This window comes from Calonectris borealis, chromosome 9, assembly GCF_964195595.1.
Source record: "Calonectris borealis chromosome 9, bCalBor7.hap1.2, whole genome shotgun sequence".
Classification (NCBI taxonomy): Eukaryota; Metazoa; Chordata; class Aves; order Procellariiformes; family Procellariidae; genus Calonectris; species Calonectris borealis.
This window is the reverse complement of record NC_134320.1, coordinates 28405790-28425531: the sequence shown is the minus strand read 5'-3', so window position 1 is coordinate 28425531 and position 19742 is coordinate 28405790. Positions and strand designations below refer to the sequence as shown.

General features: G+C 49.6%; 1 protein-coding gene across 1 annotated transcript in view; it reads left to right on the top strand.

The window, feature by feature from the left end:
• Positions 1–3210, top strand: part of LEKR1 (leucine, glutamate and lysine rich 1) — a 65543-nt gene extending 62333 nt beyond the window's left edge. Inside the window, exon 13 of the mRNA XM_075157500.1 lies at positions 1168–3210. Within this exon, the coding sequence (XP_075013601.1) occupies positions 1168–1581 (414 nt within the window). The 3' untranslated portion in view covers positions 1582–3210. The remainder of the gene's footprint in view (positions 1–1167) is intronic.
• The last annotated feature ends 16532 nt before the right edge of the window (positions 3211–19742 follow it).

The following is a 19742-nucleotide window of genomic DNA, read 5'->3' as shown; positions in this document are numbered from 1 at the left end:
TTTTAGTAACCTCTTCTTGGCTAAACAGAGCTTACCACCTTTCACTTTAGTGGGAACAGACTTCTGTGCTCTGACTTTACTAACACCAGTATTCGCTCTTCAAAATGTCAAAAAAGTGCTATTGAGATTATCTTTCTTCCACATTTTCTTCCTTGTATACACCCACTGTCACAATCACACAGAGAATTTCAAATACCAATGTTTGTCCTCACTTCAAGGTGATATGTGATCTGACCCGGCATACAGCTCATACTTCCAGCACTAAAGAGGTTTTACATAGAAATGTTTGTGTCGGGGCAATGGGGTTGTGCATGACAGTGTTCTCCATTTGACTCCACCATCACTCTCTGTGTTGGAGACTGCCTTGCTGATTGCTTCCTTTCCGTTCTCATGGACCTCCTGTGTCAGCAACAATTGCTTCCTTAGAAGAACAAAAAAGTGGATATTTTCTGCTTGTATTAGTACTTTCAGTAGTTCTGACTTTTATGAATCAATTCAGTGATGCTGTCCCTTGTGTTTTATTTACTTTTTGTTTCAGCTGGAAACTAGGAAAATTAGCATCACAAATAACTTGTACATAATATACTAACTCGGGGACTTGTGTGAGATGGAAACAGTTTCGGTTGTCTGCTCAAGGCCCAGTACCAGTAACTTCCCATTTAGGTATCAGTAATCACAGTGCAAAGTTTGTGAAAACCGCTAGACTGAAAATCATTTATCCCAGTTATTTGGGAAATAATGATCAATGAAGAATGCCATCACAAAAGAAATCAGTGCACAATTATTTAAACTACAGAGGAGGATAACTTCTTGAACATCTTATCATAACGAAGTGGCGCAGTAATACTCAACCCCTGTACGTTGCTTTTTCCTTTCCCAGAGCAGAATTCCCAGTTTCCTCCTAGTTGGAGGATGGGCAGGAGATCAGAAGCAACTTCTGATAACTTACCTCATATTTTCCACTGTCTCCTGAGGGAATGAAGGGTGTGTAAACGCTGATGTATGTGCTTTGAGTGACTTTCAGAGAAACCAAAATATGGGGAAGTATTGAAGGATTTGTGTGCGTCAGTACCCGCCGGCCACCCCTGCCTGAAGCCTGGGGAGCTGAATAGGCACAGTTTTTGACTAATGGCATTTTGTAAAGCCAGCGTTTGTTTCTGTTTGCAGAACACTCTTCTCCAGGAGACGGTGCGTAGAGAGTGTGAGGAACGCTATGAGCTGACTGCAGCTTTGACTCAAGCCAGGGAACAAGTACTGGAACTAAAAAAGCTCAGTGGAAACTTCCCGTTATCGCTGTGTTCCCTGACTCAGGGCAGCCTAACCTCCTCTGCTGCCCTGCTCGCTGATTACGGACAGAAAAGCCGCACGAGCCCCGGCGCTGGGAAGGAAATCAATCTCTCCGGACAGTTTGGTATTTCAAGAGCTGCTAAGGCACCCACCTCCGGTAAGCGTAACAGCAGCGGCAGTGTGGGCTTGCCGGCTCTAACCCCACCGCATCCTCCAAGAGGAAGGGCGGCTTCGCTGAATGAGCCCAGGAGCAGGATTGCCGCAGTTATAAGACGACAACTGAGTCAGCTCTGACAGCGACATACGCATGCATAGCACATGGGAAACCATTCCAGTGCATCGAATGACCATTTACTTGTGGAGCCCTGGGGTCAAATCTTAGCCGATGCAATTCATGCATTTCTACAACTAAAAATTAAGTTAAACTTTTATATATTTTTGGTGCGATAATGTTTCTGTCCATTGCATATCAATGTAATTAAATGCTACCTACATTTCAAGATGAGAAAAGTAAAAAAAAGGAAATATTGTCTCTCCAAGAGGAGCACATCTTCAATAGGTGTAATTAAAATAATTGCCAATTTCAAATACTGTTTTCCCTAACCACTTTGTTGGAATTTTCCTATTTTGTGTGTTCTCCCATGTAACTTAATTGCTCGTTTCTGGTGTAAAAATGTGATTTGTTGAGTTAGAATAAGATTTTTGCCATTATTTAATTCAGTAGTGTTATATTTGCAAATAATTGTGCTTAGGTCAGTGAGACTCGCTAGTTGTGGAGTATATATCATTCAGCATGAAAATGTGGCAAATCTGTGCGCTCAGTAGACTAGTCGTTGGCAGGGACATAGCTTCATCTGTGTGCGAGTCTTCAAGCTGTGCTAATTAACAAGGCGTTGAAGATTTAATACATTTTGTCCAAAAGGTGCTTGCCTCTTGAATTTCATCAGAAAAGTGTCTTTGTTAAGCATGATTTTTAGCTTCAAAGCAGACACGCTTGAGTTCTCTATAAAATTGTTACACGGGAGGATCGATATTTTTATTTTGCTGCTTGATACCTGGAACCGTGGTTTGTTTTGGAGCATAAAAAGCCCAGACGAGTCTAGGTTGTCTCTGCCAGCGTGCAGACGCTGCAGAAGTAGCTGCTCTTCGAACGCGGCAGGTCTGCTGTTGGGGCAGTTTGTCAGCGTGGGGCGCCGGGTGGCCCAGTGAAACAGCGATGGGCAGCACAGACACGGTCTGAGATTTTAGTTACTGTGTCACCAGATACTCGAGTTTTTTGGTCAGATAAGCCCAAACAGGGCCAGTTTGGTGATAGTAACAAGTTCTGGCAACAGCGCAGCAGCCATCAGACAAGGAGAGGCGATGAAGCAGGCCCAGGTCAGCCTGGCAAGTCCCCTGGGCAGAGGTAGAGCTACTACACAGACCCATCTGAGGCAAGGGCTGGGGCCAGGGCAGGAGCGGGGGCTGAGCTCCCGGGCCAGGGCAGCAGCCCCAGGCACAGGGGCAGTTCAGACCTGCTGGTGGCCCCGGTGCCCCGAGAGCCATCCTCTTGAAAGACCGCTGTTCATCTTCTTCTAAGACCATCAGCTATGACTTGGACTGAACCTCCACGGGAGGTAAGTTAGCGGGGAGCATTTTGGAGACTGTCAGAGCATGCGTATGAACAGCTGGACGACTGAAATTGCCTGCTCCTGTTTAATTTTGGGGACTGGGCTTGCTCTTCACTTGGAGTCACGGAGTTGCTTCTTCACAGGACGCTACTTGTAAACCCAAATACGTTTATAATCGCACCATGAACCTTGACCTTCTTGTTATTTGAGTGATGAGATAGTCCTATATGTGACATGTCTTCAATGCTGGAGAAAATCAGAAAAGCTTTGTTGAATCCAATGGCATAATGGGGAATTAATTTTATTCAATAAAATCAGTGGAAGAAATTGCCATTGTAGATTTAGCATCTGGAGCTAGATTTTAAAATGCACTTTGACTTATTCAACTTCTGTTCCCGCTGAAACCATTAATAAGCCTTACCTGATTTCAGTGGTAGCAGAGTTTATCCAAAAGCTCAAAAATCCTCTATTCTCAAATTCCAAAAGCAACAAAAGATCAGTATTATAGAAGTTACGCTGGTGGCTGCTGCAGCATAGAGATGGCGTGGGCACGCTGCAGTCGCCTGGCAGATTGAACGGACCTGGGCTGGCGGTCTGTTACGCACTGACCTCAGAGAAACGGCTAACAAAACCCAGCTGACTGGGGTGCTTTAGAATCAAACACGAATACCGTCCCCAGGAGAGCGTAGACGCAGCTTGGTGGAGGTCTGAGCCTGACAATTCGCCTTGCAGCTTTCCTCAGCCTTGGCGTAGCAGGCGGCCTGATGGCTGCTGTCAGTTCGGGCAGCTTGCCTTCCCCGATGCAGAAGAGCCCGGCTGCAGCTGCTGACCCAAGCACGTGCTGATAGGCAGTTCCCTCCCATTGCTCGGTGGAGGCTTGTCTGGTTTTACTAAAGTGGGATTGTGCTCAATACTGACTAATTAATTGGGCGATGGCAACAGTGAGTCTTAAGCACAACCAAGATACCTGGGAAACAGCGGGAACTGTCTATGGACCTGCTGACTTCGCTCAGTTACGGGTATTTTCTTAAAGGTGCTGAAAATTGGAAATGTCAAAGATTGTGAAAGCAATTCCACTGCAACGCAAGCCTCAGGAAATTCATTTTTCAGTAATTCCACAAATGCAGAAAGAAAGGGATGGGGGGTACTCCCGAAGCCTGTTTGGAGGATGGCGGGATGGTCCCGTCTCTGGTCGGTGGTGATGCTGAGTTTCTTTTTTGTGTTTAGGAAAGGTCCTGACTTCTTTGAGCTTGAAAACTGTTCTTCCGCTGTCCGCCCAGAGTCTTTCTGAGCTGAAGTAGTAGATTTTCATTGAGGCAGTTCTTAAAATGATGAGCTCCGGAGCTCTATTACATAGACTTTCGTAAAATTTTAAATGAACTTCAGTTGTATTTTACAGTCTTATGAGAATTTTTAAATTATTTAATCCAGTAGATGCTATTACATAATTTTACGCCCTTGTATAGCTGTGGAACAGGCGTCACGGTGAACCCCGCGGTAGCCGATGTCATAATCTGGAGTTCAACGCTGGAATGTGTATGTCGAAGAAGAGGTGGGATGTTCACCCGTGGACCGCGCTGCTGGCTGGAGATCACCACTGCGCAGTAACGTCTCCGTGCCTAAAGCAAAGCCAGAGCACAGGTATGGAAAGCAGCCTGTCCCCGTGTAATTCTTACCTTCGGTAATAGAGTATATCCCCAGTCCGTGGCGGCCATTCCCCCCTTGTGCTGCTGGGGCTGTTGCAAACAGGTCACATTCAAAATCTGGGCTCTTGGCCACTGCTTCGGTGTTTATGTTCTGTAGCAGCAGCGGTAGTAAAGAGTGACTGTGTGGTCATAAATTGTAAAGAAAGGAATAGCACGTAAAATAATGAGAGCAGTCACAGAAATAATGATTCTAGCATGAGGGAGCGTATAAATCATGGATCCAAACCAAGTCAAGAACAAATATTTCCCTCATTTCCCCTCCCTCACAGAAACTCAGAACTCCTGCTGCTAAGCAATAAGCAAAATATATAAATGTCAGGAAAACTGTTACCAGCTTTTAAAAACAATTAAATTAATTTCACATAGTCAAGGAAAGTTTACAGAGTATTTCTCGTAGTGGGATGAAACGCGCTAGCAGAAAGTACCACGGAGAATGTAGACGCCTAATTTTATCACCACATTTTTAGGAAATAAAACTTCCTGGAGGCAATGCGTCGTGTAGAAGCGGTGTTATTTATGAATGGGTTTTTCGTATGCTGGACCTTGCACTCTAGGACTCATGGCACAAGGGAATACTAAAAAAATCTCCAAGCTTGAAACAAATCTGCCTCTGTGGGATCCTGACCCGCTGGCTGTAGGCAGCAAGCCATCTTTTCCCTTCTCAAGGTTACAAGGAAAGGTCCCATGGCAACGGGTTGTCTTGTTCTTGCCTAATGCAAAGGCTTCTGTTTTCTTCCTTGACAGAGCTGATATTGTTGCCTGATCAAGAATAGTAGCTTGTACAGTCCTAAATCTTTCCATAAAGTATTAATTCCGCTAGCAGGCTGCCAGTTTGCATACTGGGGTATCCAATGCACTAATACACTATTACCAAATTTATCCATGTATTTTTATCCAGTAGTCTTCACTTCCAGAGCAGTTTCAAATATTTAGTGTCTTACTATAAACCGGAGAGAGTCTACGCTCCACGGCTGAGCACAGCCCGTGAGTAGTGGGGGGAAGCAGAAGTCTGGGTGCAGGCTGCGAGGGGACTGCCGTCACACGCGTGGGTTTGCGGGTGGGAAAAGGAGACCGTGGCCGGGTCGGTGTCCCGCGAGGCTGAGCTGGGCGTTGCGGGCTGTGCTGGCCAGCGCTGCCCCACCCTTGCCCTCTCCAGCCTGCCCACCTTGCCAACACCGATTCCTCTGGGCATGAAAATAAGAGTCAGTTATATTGGTCTGATGCTTTAGAGAAGGCTTCATGTAAGCATCAAACATCATTTGTGGTTTGGCCAACTGTCTCTTGAGTGCAAAACCATCACTATTGACGGGGAGAGCACATATATCTGTGTGTGTGATGGGAGCGGAGGTACTGGGCACTACCCAAAGCCAAGGTGGGACAGGGCAAGTGAAGCCATCGCAGTGTTTCTGGCATACAAAGCAAAGGAAGAGTCCTTTTGCGATGCCTCAAGCTTCTGCATGGGCTTTCTGGATGCTCCTTTTAAGCTGCTGTCCCATTCTGTGTTCACTGGGGAGAGCTCCCCAGCCTCGGGCCAGGCCTTTGCTGTGCCCCGTCCCCGCAGAAGGTGCGGATGGGATAAGCTGAAGATGGAGTTTCTGGCTTGCAGGCCTTACACAAGCAGTGTGTATCCGCGGTGGTGCTTAGCTGCCGTAGCAGAACGAGGGAGCAATTTTTGGACAACTGCAACATAGGGGTTGTCCTCGCCTTGCCAAAGGCTTGCGCCCCAGGAGATAAAACCAGATGGACATGGCCAATATAGTCTAGAGGCGGAAAGCTTTGAACAGGGGACATCCTGCAAGACAGTAGGACAGGAGCTCTTCTGGGGATAGACCTTGGTGCAAGCTGTGCCTTGGCTGCATCTCAGAAGGAACTTGCCGGTTCACTCTGGAAGAGGAGCAGGAACGAACAGAAAAGGCTGATCAAGTACCTACACGTAGCCTGGTCTCTCAGGAGAGCGGGACCCGCAGCAGATGGGGGAGCCATTGGAAGCAGCCAGCATGCAGACTTGCCTTGGGAAAGCCAAACCTAACTCAAGTGTTGACGAGCATCAGGGCCACGGTACGCACAGCGAGAGCCAGGCGTGTTATTTCAAGCACATGTCACAAGCGCAAATCGATGGCTGTTGGACAAGAAACGGCTGGCATCCAGCCCGCGGGAAGCTCGGGCAGCAGAGCCTGGGCTTTCCCCAGACGCGCTCCCTGTCCCAGGTCACTCGCTGGAGCAGCAATCGGATTTAAAGCAGTCAGTCTGCACCTCATTGTGGGTCATCACTTTTCCACTACAAGTTGCCCAGAATTTCTGTGTTCTCCACAGATAATAGTGCAGAAAGAGTCAAATCCACGTCTGGTGACACGGAGCTGTCTTGCCGCTCCTTTGACAGGAGGTGAAATTATTGCTTGCCATATGTATCAAAGCGCTTGCCATATGTATGATGGATATAAGTGCTTGCCATATGTATCAAACTTTTATTCCTAGTAGGGTATTACAAAATAAAGCAGTGATGTGCCTCATGTATTAAAAATGATAAATAGATCTTTAACTGAGTTGGTGTGTATGATCTGGGATCCCAGCCTGTGGCTTGCATATGGAGTTTTTCCATGAAGGAAGAAATTAGACTTAGAAAAAAGCATCTTAGTATCTTAGCAGCATTAAAAGTCTATGAAAATAGAAACTAGAGCCAGACCCAATGCCGTATATCATTAAAATGTATTAATCAGAAAAAAAGATAGACTGTCTCTCTTTTCATTTAAAGAAACGGTTGTGCTGCGAGATACTCTTTGCTTTAAATTCTTGATTTGGCGCCCAGCATTTTATAACTGGTTTCCTTTAAAGCCTGCAGAAGCACTGGACATTTTTAATACAAAAGAAAGAGCAGAAGAATGAAATTGGGGAAATTTCCTCTCTCAGACAAAACCCACACATGTTTATTTTTAGTTATTTAAAATGGGGACTTATTTACATAAATAAGATTTGATGTTTGATTTAATCTTTAATTGTTACAGGTGGTTAAGTGTATTCTACTGAAGAAAGAATAAACTCCATATGCAACTGTAATGACGTGAAACAATATAACCGAATATGCTTAGCACTTATGTGGGGTTTTTTCATCCTCAAAGCATAGTACAAAATTAATTTTGATAGGATAATAAAAAGGATACTGCAGAAGATTAATGTTGAAGAGATTTTAACACCGGAAATATAATTTGTGTGATGGAAAATATGAGCATCTGGCATTGCACTGTGAACTGTTCCCAGATAATGAAAAAAAACCTTCCAAGCAAGCTTGGCCAGTTCCCGCAGACTGTTTTCGCTTGTCTCTCCAGAGATACCCTCTATCTTCTGAAACCACCGTGCGACAAACGTTCCCTCCTTGCAGTTCTCCATCTGGAGCCTTGAATTAAGGTCAGTGCCAGGATGTGACTCTGTTTCTTCCCAGGAAGCCAAAGGAGGAGCACTGAGCAGCCTACCAAAGTAGAACCTTCTGTTCTGCCTAAGTGGATCTCATGGCATTATAACCGTGCAGCGAAACCAAGGGCATCCCATCAGCGCCTCACTGGCAAAAGCAAGTGCTACCTTGAGGTGAACTGGGTAATGTCGATCACACCAGCCTGTTACGATTTGCTTTACACCCGTTTAAATGGACAGGCCTTCACGGTGTGCTTCCCATGGGAAAGTCCATAAAAGAATCCTTAGAACTTTTAAAAAATTCTGCTTTTAAAAAGTATTAAGATAAAACGTGTCTACAATGCGTATTATACCTTGTCCCCATACCTTTTGTGAGAGAGGAAGCCCTTTTTGTGTGCTCCACGGCTCTTGTCCTGCGCTGAAGCAGGCTTCAGCAATTTGTTTAACACACGGGCAGTTTCAGGTCTCTCTGAAGAAAGCTTTAACGAGGCTTCTCTGTAAATCGCTGTCTCCAAGAAGTGACTCCCAGCTGCTGGGCTCCGTGGTGGGGGAGCGTGAGCTGCCTTTGGTACCTCGCAGCACTCTGCAGGGACGCGAGGTTTGCTCTGGAGCAGCAAACTCCTTGGGGCTTGGCACAGCGAGGGTTTGCGGAATCAAAGCAGAATTGGGCAGCCAGGTGGGAGCTGAGGCAGGGAGTGGAGGCTGAGCTGGAATAAAGGCTGCGGTGTCCGTGAGAGGTGGAGAGGAGCTCGGAGGGAGCATCGTGCTGTGGTGGGGCGAGCCCTGCGCGCCTTCCGCCCCGGCCACGTGCGGGGCTGCGGCTGCGGGTACATCACTCCGCACCAACACCCTAAAACTGAAAGCGGAGCGCAGGCGACAGCAGGCTAGCAACACCATGGCATTACCAGACTTGGGTGTTACAGGGTGTGGGTTGCACTGTGCACGTCGCCTGCGTTCTTTGCCTTGTTACTGCGGGTTTGCACATGACCAGCCCCTGCGAGGTCCGTGAATTGCAGGTTTTACACGGCTGCACCACGGAACTGCTGCGTCTTCGCCTTGCAGGCCATAGCAAGTGACATTTTGAAATGCAGTGCTGATCTGTGCGCGGGGCAGCTCTGAAATACGGCACAGGGAGAGAAACGAAAGCGGTTCGTTGTCCCTACGCAACCGTTTGTCTGCTTGTGTCAGCATGTCCCCATTTCCATAGGTCATGATTAAACAGATATTCTGCTTAGTTTTTTATTTATCCTCTATTTGTTTAGTCACACACTAAACAAAATTAAGAACAAAATGGATGTGCTAATGCAGAAGCTGTTTCTGTTGTGACGCTTGTCTAATTGCACCAGAAAATGTCGCTGTCTCGGGTCTGAACGCTGCACCAGCCTCTTCAAAAATCAGATTTCACTATTATCTTTTTGTGTGAGTCATAACCTAACATACTAGGGGATAAAAGAGCAGCCCCAGATCACGCTGCAGGTACCATCTATTTCTTACTCTGCTGTTACCTGCGCATGTTCGTTGAATAGGGTGTGGAGTGATGCTGGCTGCTCTGAAAGCTGTGTGGATTTTTATATCTCCTAAAAGTCAATCGATTTCTAAATGTCAGGAACATACAAGTGATGACACAGAGCCGTTTTAGCCTATAAAACCTGGTTTTGCTGGTTCCTCAAACCCACAAATTTACAGGAAATGGTTTGTTTCAGGGAGCCTCCTATTCCAAAAAGATGTTGAATGTTTTTGAAGTTGATAGAATACCCTGTTTTGACACTGCTGAATGTTGAATTTATGTTTTATTCAGTTTGGAATTCAATTAGTGACTTAATTATGGGAAAATCCAATTATGATAAAAACCAAAAGAAGTTGGAATTCAAACCGAAAGTTGAAATGTACAGGCTTTCGCTTCAGCAAACCCGGAAAGTTTCACTTTTCGTTTTGTTTGTGGAAATCTTAAACCCTCCCAGGGCAGGAAAACGATATCTGGTGTGACTCAGTGCTGAAAACCCGCCTTGGCCGTCGCACAAGACGCAGAGCGTTGCACGCGGTGGGTGCAGCGGCGACAGCAGATGCGGACGGAGCCTGCTTCGGGCACGTGCCCTGGTGTCGATGCTGCGGCGCGCGCTGGCTACCGCTGGAAATGCTTCAAAGCTTCTGAATTCATTGATGTAAGAGTTAAAGAACAATTTGGTATGAATAAGAAGTTGATTGCTGTGCACACGAAGAAAGCCAGCTGCAGTCAGCGGTGTGTAAAAGGTCTTTAATGATGCAAATAACTTTTGGACAAAGTACAAAAGAAGATAATTAAGCAGCTAGGTCAGAGCATGGCAGCATACGTTTGTAAGAGGCCCCTTCATGGTCTGTTTTGGAAGCAGTTTGCTCTAGGCACAAACACAAACATGCAGACAACTTGAGGTCCAGCCCTTTTTCATACCTATTATAAAAACAAAACCAAACCAAAAATGGGAATAAATGGGGTATTAGTACTGGGCTTTGTACTTCTTGTTGCTTAGGCTGTAGTTTAGCCAGGATGCCATGCTAACATCCCTGGCGAGTTTAAATTTAGACGTGGTGAAAAGCCCAGGTGATGTGGGGTGTGCTCCGAGGAGTTGTGGGTTTCAAAGGGAACCCTGAGGTTAGTGACCAGCTCGGACAGGGCTGGTCTTAAATATCATTCAAGGTGAAACCCGACGTCCTGACCCAGCCACAGGTAGGTCAGCACAAAGCTTTGATTTGCAGAATTGCGGCTCATGGGGCCGCATCTGCAGGGGGTGGGGGGGCCTGGCCAGAAATGATGTCTCCATTATAACGGTACGGTGTTTTGTCAACACAGCCCAATGATGTTAAGAGTCTGAAGAGGAGAAGCAGCCAAGAGCTCGGGGTGACCTTGCTCAGCAGAACGCCTGTGGAAGCCGCTTCAGTCCAGGTTTCCTTCTCCAGCCGCGGGTGTGGGCACCCTGTGCGTAAGGGAGGCTGGGCTGATTTCTGGCGGGATGCACCCTTCCCTGCCCAGGTGGGAATCTGCATCGGCCCGCCGCAGGAACCGGTGAGCGCTCGGGGAATCACAACCAGCTCAGCAGCTGGTACCCTGGCGGCATTTCTCTAAGGGGCTCATCCCTGCTCTCTTCATCCCAGCATCCCTGAGCAGTCGTTAGCAGACTGCTGGTGAAATTCATCCTCTGCAAGTCTCAGGAGGGGGAAAATACATCACTTAGCAGGTCCTTCACTGCCGCCTTAGCTGTGCTAATGCAAGCGTCTGGGTAAGTGGTTTTTGCTGTAACAGAGCAGAAAAGCAAGCTGGGGATGTCTGTGTTCTTCAGCTTACTTCGGTGGTTTACTGTAGTATTTGACCTTGTCACTGGCAGTTTGGTGACTTTAGGCAGCTTGCTTAGCAGTCAGTTCTAAAGTCAATGCAATCGGCATTAGTTAGTTATTACCTAATTATTATCTTCAGCAATGGATTTCATGTGCAAAGTATTTTTTCTTGGTGCCTGAGTTTTAAAAGCTGATGTCTGTCCTGTACCTGCCCCATTTGCTGTGGGTACAGTCAAGCAGTAAGCACTGAAACTGCAGAGTCTTGGTTCTGCATTTTTGCACCCAGAAATGGCTAAATTTGTCATAGAACCAGAGAATCAGAGCATCGTTTAGGTTGGAAAAGACCTTTAAGGTTATCAAGTCCAACGGATAACCTAGCGCTGCCAAGTCCACCACTAAACCATGTCCCCAAGTGCTACATCTACACGTCTTTTAAATACCTCCATGGTGACTCAACCACTTCCCTGGGCAGCCTGTTCCAATGCTTGACAACCCTTTCGGTGAAGACATTTTTCCTAATATCCAACCTAAACCTCCCCTGGCGCAACTTGAGGCCGTCTCCTCTCGTCCCATCGCTTGTAACTTGGGAGAAGAGACCGACCCCCACCTCGCTACAACCTCCTTTCAGGTAGTTGTAGAGCGCGATGAGGTCTCTCCTCAGCCTCCTCTTCTCCAGGCTGAACAACCCAAGCCTGTGGCGTTGCCTGGGGTTGTTGTGGCTGAAGTGCAGGACCCGGCACTTGGCCTTGTTGAACCTCATACATTGGCCTCGGCCCATCGATCCAGCCTGTCCAGGTCCCTCTGCAGAGCCTTCCTACCCTCCAGCAGATCAACACTCCCGCCCAACTTGGTGTCATCTGCAAACTGACTGAGGGAGCACTCGATCCCCTCGTCCAGATCGTTGATAAAGATATTGAACAGGACTGGCCCCAAAACTGAGCCCTGGGGAACACCGCTCGTGACCGGCCGCCAACTGGATTTAACTCCGTTGACCACAACTCTCTGGGCCCGGCCGTCCAGCCAGTTTTTTACCCAGCGAAGAGTGCACCTGTCTAGGCCGTGAGCCGCCAGCTTCTCTAGGAGAATGCTGTGGGAGACAGTGTCAAAGGCTTTACTGAAGTCCAGGCAGACCCCATCCACAGCCTGTCCCTCGTCCACCAGGCGGGTCACCTGGTCATGGAAGGAGATCAGGTTGGTCAAGCAGGACCTGCCTTCCATGAACCCGTGCTGGCTGGGCCTGATCCCCTGGTTGTCCTGTTCGTGCCGTGCGATGGCACTCAAGGTGATCTGCTCCATAACCTTCCCCGGCACCGAGGCCAGGCTGAGAGGCCTGTAGTTCCCCGGATCCTCCTCCCGACCCTTCTTGTAGATGGGCGTCACATTTGGTACCCTCCAGTCCAGGCCCTCCCTGGTTAGCCAGGACTGCTGGTAAATGCGTGAGGAGCCCTGGCCGCGGCAGCAGGACGCGTCTGCCTTCCTCCCGGGGCTGCGAGGCGGAGGCTCAATCTGGATTTATGGAGCTCAGTGTTCTCCCCTGCCTGTCACCCAGCCAAGAGGGAAATCCTCGCTGCGCCTTGTCGCTGGCTGGCTGAAGCTGGCTGGCGGGACCGCGGCCGCGGTTTGGTGCTAGGTTAGCCTGCAGCAACACAGCTGCCTGCTGGTTCTTCTCATTTTTTTTAAAAAAGTAAACTTGCAAACCGGGGACGAAGGGCCGCATGCAACAACAGCTGCTGTACAGCGAGAAGACCCCGAAACAACGCTTTGGGAAATGTCAGCGTCACCGATCGGCTCCAATCTCGGTGCCGTGTCCCCAGCTGACAGAAAGAGAGGTGCCTTGTCCCGTCTGTTTTGCCCAACGTCTTGGGTGGTGCCATGGGTGAACGGGCTTCGGATGCGCGTCATGGTTCGCCTGCGCCCGCAGCGGGGCAGAGATGAGGCCGGAGAGCACGGTCTGCTGGCGCCGGTGTCTCGCTCTGCTGCCCCGCCTCAGGCTTTGCTGGGGAGGTCTGAGCACTCCTGTCGCCCCGGGGGGTCCCAAGCCCCTTGCGGCAGCCCCGGGCCAGCAGGCGATGGTGCGGGGGCGGAGGCTCCGCCAGCTCTCTGCTGTTGCCACCAGAAAGTTGTTGTCGTTGCGTTGCTTACTGCAGCTATGGCTACGGGTAAATATTTTGTATGTGGGCACCTCTGGCGTTGGCTAAGCAAAACAAATCCCGAGTGGCTGAATTGCCGTAGCAGGGCAGTTGGTCGTGTGGGTGTACCCGGAGTGAGATAAGAGGATCTGCGAGGTGAAGGACTCCAGGTTATCTGGGGCCGAGTACCAAAACTGGGAAGCTTGTGTCTTTTGCTAGCATTGTTTCTTCTCTCCTTTTTCTTCCAGCGTGGCACAGACGGCGCAGTTGCAGAGGATTGATGCAAACAGGTCACCTCTCCACCCTTCGCCGCCCAGACAGCAGTTCCTTCCTTCTCCTCCTCTCCCCGTCGGTCTGCCGTGAGTCACCACCTTCTGCCTCCCGTGATCCATCTTTCCCCGCAGCGTTGTCCGCTCCCGCGTGGACACGCTCACACGCACACAGCTCCATAGGGTGAGCTGGAGGGTCTGGGGGGATGCAGCGCTGAGCCCCCCCGCAGCCCGGGCGCTGCTGCGGGCAGTGCTGGCACGGGGCTGGAGTTGCCGAATGATGCACATAGACACAAAAGTGAGTTGCCATTTCAACATAATATCAGGAGATGTGACTCATGGCCGGAACATCTGGTAGCCCTCCCCGTGCAGGGTGGCGGGGTGCCCTGCGTGGGGCTGGCGTCCCCCTGCCCCCAGCTGCCCCTCCGCCGAGACCTCCAGGGCAGGTCTGTAATGCCGGAGCCACCCCGTTCCGTGGGGTTGCTTGATAATTGAATTTATAAGGGCATGCGCGGCCGGTGGGTATTTCTGGCTTCTTCAGGCTCTGCGGTCCTCGCTGTGCCCTGCACTGCCTGCCACGATGCAGCCCTGCAGCTTTTCCCCTGACTGTGGTCGAGGAGTCGCAGCGTCGCAGAAAAATATCGGTGCTGTTTCTTGCCAAAAAACCACAGATAATTGTTAGCTTTTTTTTAAAGCAGGCTGCAGAAGAATTGCTCTCATCAATGTTTAGGAGGTGGCAGGAGGGTGTTCAGAGGGTGCGATGGGGCTTTTGTAGCTGTGTCTTCTCGCCCGTCTGTGTAGCATAGAACTGCAATGCCTCTCACCCCATCACGCAGACGCTAACGAGCAAACGATCGTTTCTGCGGGGCCCAGACAGTTGGTTCTGCTCTCAGCACTTTCTCAGACTCGCTGGGACCCTGCTCAGCCCCGTAACTGCAGTGCGCTTTGGATCAGGCATTTCCGTGAGTACTCTGTTGCTGTGAAAAGAGCACGACGTCATGCCAGGAGAAAGAATTTGAGGCCAAGTTTCTGATGTTTTTCGTGTAAAACTGATTGTTCATTCAGGGCCATGCATCCAGCTGTTACGTGAGTGTCCACGGTTTTTCACAGCACCCCAACCCACACCTTTGTTTTACAAAGATAAGATGGAGCCCACACATCTGCAGCTTAATTAGGGTGGGTAGCTGGAAGTAGGTCATGCGTGGTGACAGCACTTAGTTTACATACAACCAGAAAATATGTCCCGTGAGTGCCACCAGACTTGTATGTGTGATGAAGACCATTCCCTCGGTTTCCTCATCAACTATAGCAGGTCAGGCTACTGATTTCCTTTTTCTGAATTTAGGTGGGTATCCCGCGTTTGAAGTCCTCAACGGCCGCAGCAGGCTGGTCGCTGTGGTGCGTTAGTGCAGAGGTTGCCTGGCTTTGTCTGCGTGAGGCGCAGACGGAAGGTGGTTTGCCCGAGGTGTCTTTGCGGCCATCTCCAGGCACCACGCTGCCTTCTTTTATCTACGGCGGGGCGTGTCCGCGGATCAGGAGTACTCGGACACTATGGTGACAGGCACAGAGTAAAAACTGAGGGTGGTAACCATCAGCGGAAGGGTGGAATAATGCAGGGTGGTCCACGATGGGAGTAATGGGATGACATTTAGCGAAGGAAAGTTTCAGTGCAACACAGAGGAAAATGTCCTCACGTGGAGTTGTGTTAGCCGCGGAAGATCTCAGGGGGGAGCGTGGAGCCCCTGTGCTTGAGTCATTCAAAGGGGACAGGAAAAAAGCTGTGGAAAACCCACGGTCAGGAGCAGCCCTGCGCTGGCAGGAGCTGATGAACCGTATGACCTAAATGGTATTTTCCGTCTCCCAGTTTACCTGACATGGACAGTGATTTACTTTGGCCTGCCACCACTTTACTACAATGAATAATACCCAGCTGGCGAGTTCCTGCTTTGAGCTCTGGGTGAAGAGCCCTTGAAGAAATCTGGTGGTCGCAGGGGCACTAAGAGGCCTGAGGATCCGCTGCAAGAGCAGCAGCTTTTCCTCTGCTGATGGGGTTGGTTTGAGGGCCGCGCTCTCTGTCCTGCCCAACGTCCTTGTCAATGAAACGGGTCCCTGAGAAATAAAACAACCGAAAGCATTAGTAACATGTGGCTTGCCCTCTCTTGACTTATGAGATCACTCCTTTCCCACGTCCAGATCAGCTGAGGAGCACTTAATTGGCAGCAGAAAATGTAGATGAAACATACCCCCAACGCTGGATTTTGCAAATTCCTCCTGTTGGGCTCAAATCGCACGTGATGAGGAGGGTGGGCGTCAGGGCGATGGCACGCGGAGCGGTGGACGGGGCGGTGGAGCCTGTCTCCGGGTGAGGAAGCTCCTCAGAAACCCGACGCTGGCCCTGCTTTCTGAACACCCGTTTTCATGAATCATTGGCTTTTATGGAAATCCGTTTCAGCGTCCAGTTATCCAGCTGTTTCCTGTGTATGGGAAGCGTTGTGCTAGCTGCAATATTTGTTTTAAGTTACCAGGACTGAGTGGTCATTTTAATCATCATGAAGTTCTGAACAAAGAACCACATGTTGCGTTTTGGGAAAAAAGGACCCAAAAAAGGATCATCAGCAACAGCTGAAAGAGGTCAGATGTGGAGAGTGATTTATGGGTGCTGTGGGTGTAACCAAGTAGCAATATTGCCTCAGTGCTTTCATAGATCAGCAGTTGCCGACTTCATTATATTTGCCGATGCCTTTTTTGGTTTTTGTTTTTGCAGATTCCTTCTAAAAATAACAGCAGCACCACCTTCCAGGGTAATGGAAGCAGTTACTCGAGCTAGAATGAAATGGTAATTCATCTGCTAAAACTGGACACAGGCAGCGGTTCGATTTTTCGTTCTTGTGCTATAAAACAATAGGATAAAAAGTTGCTTCTGAAGACCAGGCTTTTCTATGAATTCGTATGCATAGAAATTCATAGAAATCCCTTCCTCTGGCTATCTTTGGGCAAGGATGTCACGAACCTACTGTGCATCCATCTGACAAGGAAACGGCCCTTTGCCCGAAGGACTCTGTGTGGGAAGAAGAGCTGTACGCATATTGCCTGGCTCCCGGGTGCACCGTCTGTGCAAGGGCTGCAGGAACGGAGGCACGGGAATCCACGGATGCGTAGGGGCATGCGGAAGGTCTGCAGAACATCCTCTCGCCACGATCACAGCCCAAGTCACGTTTCACGTACTAAGCATTAAATCTACAGAAACGACTGAAAAGCCAGCACCGTAGATGACCGGGGAGAGCACAAGCCTCGGCAGGCTCCTGAAACAGGAGAGGGTGCGTGAAGGAGATGTGCAGAGTACAAGAAACCAGACTACAGCGCAGATCCCGAACGGCAAAAGTCTCCAGTGATCCCTCTTAGCCTGACCCAGGGAAAATGATTCCTGGACCTTAAACCTCACGGTCAGCGTAACCCTGAGAGCGTGAGCAGGGCACAGCGATCGTGGCTGGCCCTTCCCACCCAAAGCCCTGCCTTCAGCTGTGGGTGACCTCCGTGTCTGGTCGGGGACGTTGCTTAAAGTAACGCATCCAGGGCTGAAACTTCATTTCTGGCCTTGTGGTAATCAGCAAAAGCATAATTAAGCAAGGTGCAAACAAATGCCGTTAGCAATGATCGTGTCTCCTTTTCCATACCCTATCCTTTCCCCCGTAGACAACCCGGACGTACAGAAGACTTCAGTGACGTTGCTAACACCAGCGCCGCACCTTCCTCGTCGCACAGGCCCTACCTGAAACCAATTTGTGTGACAAGCACTGGGATGCAGATCGCCTACTAACCCCCATGAAAAAAGAGTCTGACATCAGGTCACTTTGCTCCCTAGGATTTAGTGTGGCATCAGATAATTTTCATTTTCACCCAATTCTCCTGCAACAAGAAGTATGTTCAAACATGCCCTCAGACGTATGCACATGTCCTCGTGCAATGGCCTGAATGCTCTTTTATGCCACATATTTTTTTATTGTCTCGGTAAATCCGAGACTAACTTACCCGCTTGGTCTCCCTCGGCGTGTGCCGTTGTGCTGTCTGTCTCCAGGCTCTTCCAGGGCCCGAGCCTGGGAGCGACAGAGGGTTTCCCAGCCGAGGGGCTCTGCGTTGAAAGGACATCCTGCCATTTATTCATCTGCCACCGCTTCGGCTGGGCAGCCCTCAGGACGTCGTGCAAAGGGAGCTGATTTGCTGTAATTTTCATCAATAGTCTGCGAGTTTTTCTGTCCCAGGGCTGGACGAATGTGAGTTTAATAAGATGAGTCGTGGCTAGGAAAACAGCATCCCCCAGTTAAAATGAGGGGGGTTGTTCTCCTCTTTCCGCCTGATTTTATCCTTGTGTCTAACAAGTCTCTGCATGTGGAAGGAGAGCCTAAAGGGCAATCCAGTATCTTGGCATCGCTTAGTAGCCTCCTGGTACAACGTGGTGAGGAACGTATGAGAAAATGTGATGAAGCTGGAGAAGATGTAATGAAACTGTTGTGACAGCCCTTGCAATCACGCGGGTCACATGGATCGCTGGCTGGCGTCGTGCTGGTGCTTTTCCACCGCGTTATCCTGATGAACTCATAAATCTGAGCGCAGGAGGTGCTCGGAGACTGCAACCTGGTTTTAGCCTTACGAGATGAAAACATTCAATATAAAGGCTGAAAGTCCACATTACTTACCCAGAAATGTAGGTGAGGATGAGGCAAGAAGTATCCAGAAAACGTCTGATCTGAGGAAAACAGTGTATTTTTCAAGTAGCTCCCTTGGGGGCTCGGGAAAGGAGAGAGCTCCTGGAGAGATCGTCTTTCCTTAGAAGACTCTCCAAATTTGCTCGCTCCACACCATTTCATTTCATACAGCTCAGGTTGGAGAGCGAGGAGATAGAAATTTCCCCTTGAAAAGCTGGAAGCCCTGGAAACCTGCCTTCTCTGCACGCGGGGCGAGATGCAGCAGCCCCTGCCGCCCCGCTCCCGTCCCCCAAGGCGGGCGGTTCAGCGATGGCTGAGCCTGGGTCGTCCTTGGGTGAGGAAGCCCAGAAGATGCTGTCGCACCATTTACCTCTGCGTTCATTTTGTTGCCATGGAGTTGCTCACATCGTTGCCTTTGCTTACATCGTATTAACAGCTGTTTCTAGTTCATATTTTTCTACGCTGAGAATTTTACTTACAACCACCCCGGCCCTACTCACCCCGTCGCGGTGTCACCCTGTCCTCTTTTGGGCGATCTCTTTGTCAAGAAGGGCATCCCGACCCCTTTTGCCCGTCTCTGCCTGCGGCAGAGCCAGGGTGGGGGCTCAGGTGAGAAATTGTTCTCTTAACATCAGAGCAGTTATCGGCAACCCTCCCTTCACTTGCCACGCAGGAATCAAAAATATTTGGGTCTCACTCCCAAAGCCAGGGTCCCAGATCCTATTAGGTACCTACATGAAAGGAACTGGTTTTCGGAAATATATTCCCCACAGAGCTCAGTGAAATCCCTGGAAGCTACAGCTGCTCGGCTTTTCTGAATATCAGGCCACTTAATTTTGGTATCTAAATGTGGATTAAGCAGCCCTGACTGCAGCCAGCCAAGCCCAAAGCTCTGCCCAGGCCGTCGCGGCTGCCACTTTCCCTTCAGCCACTGAAGTGCTACTGGCACGTCTCCGAACATGACGAACGGTACTCAGTTCTCCAGCCCCGCCCTGGGACCTCATCCTGCTCATTTTAAGGCTACAGCAAGACCCATCCCGTGAGGAACCCTGCCTGCGCAGCGCTGGGCATCGCCACACGGGCTGCAGGGCGCGGGGCTGCCGACGGGCAGCTGCGACGTTTGTAGAGGCACCCGTGGAGGAGCAGAGCTGCCACCCTTACCAGCCACCGGGACTTCAGTGCAAAGGAATACATCGCTTTTGGCCCAGATCCCGAAAGGTATTTTGGTGCCCACCTCTTCCTGAAACACCTACAACGCTATCGACGCTCAGCAGATTTTGTAAAGCTCACGAAGTACCTAAAGCTGCAGGCTGGCAGGTACAGA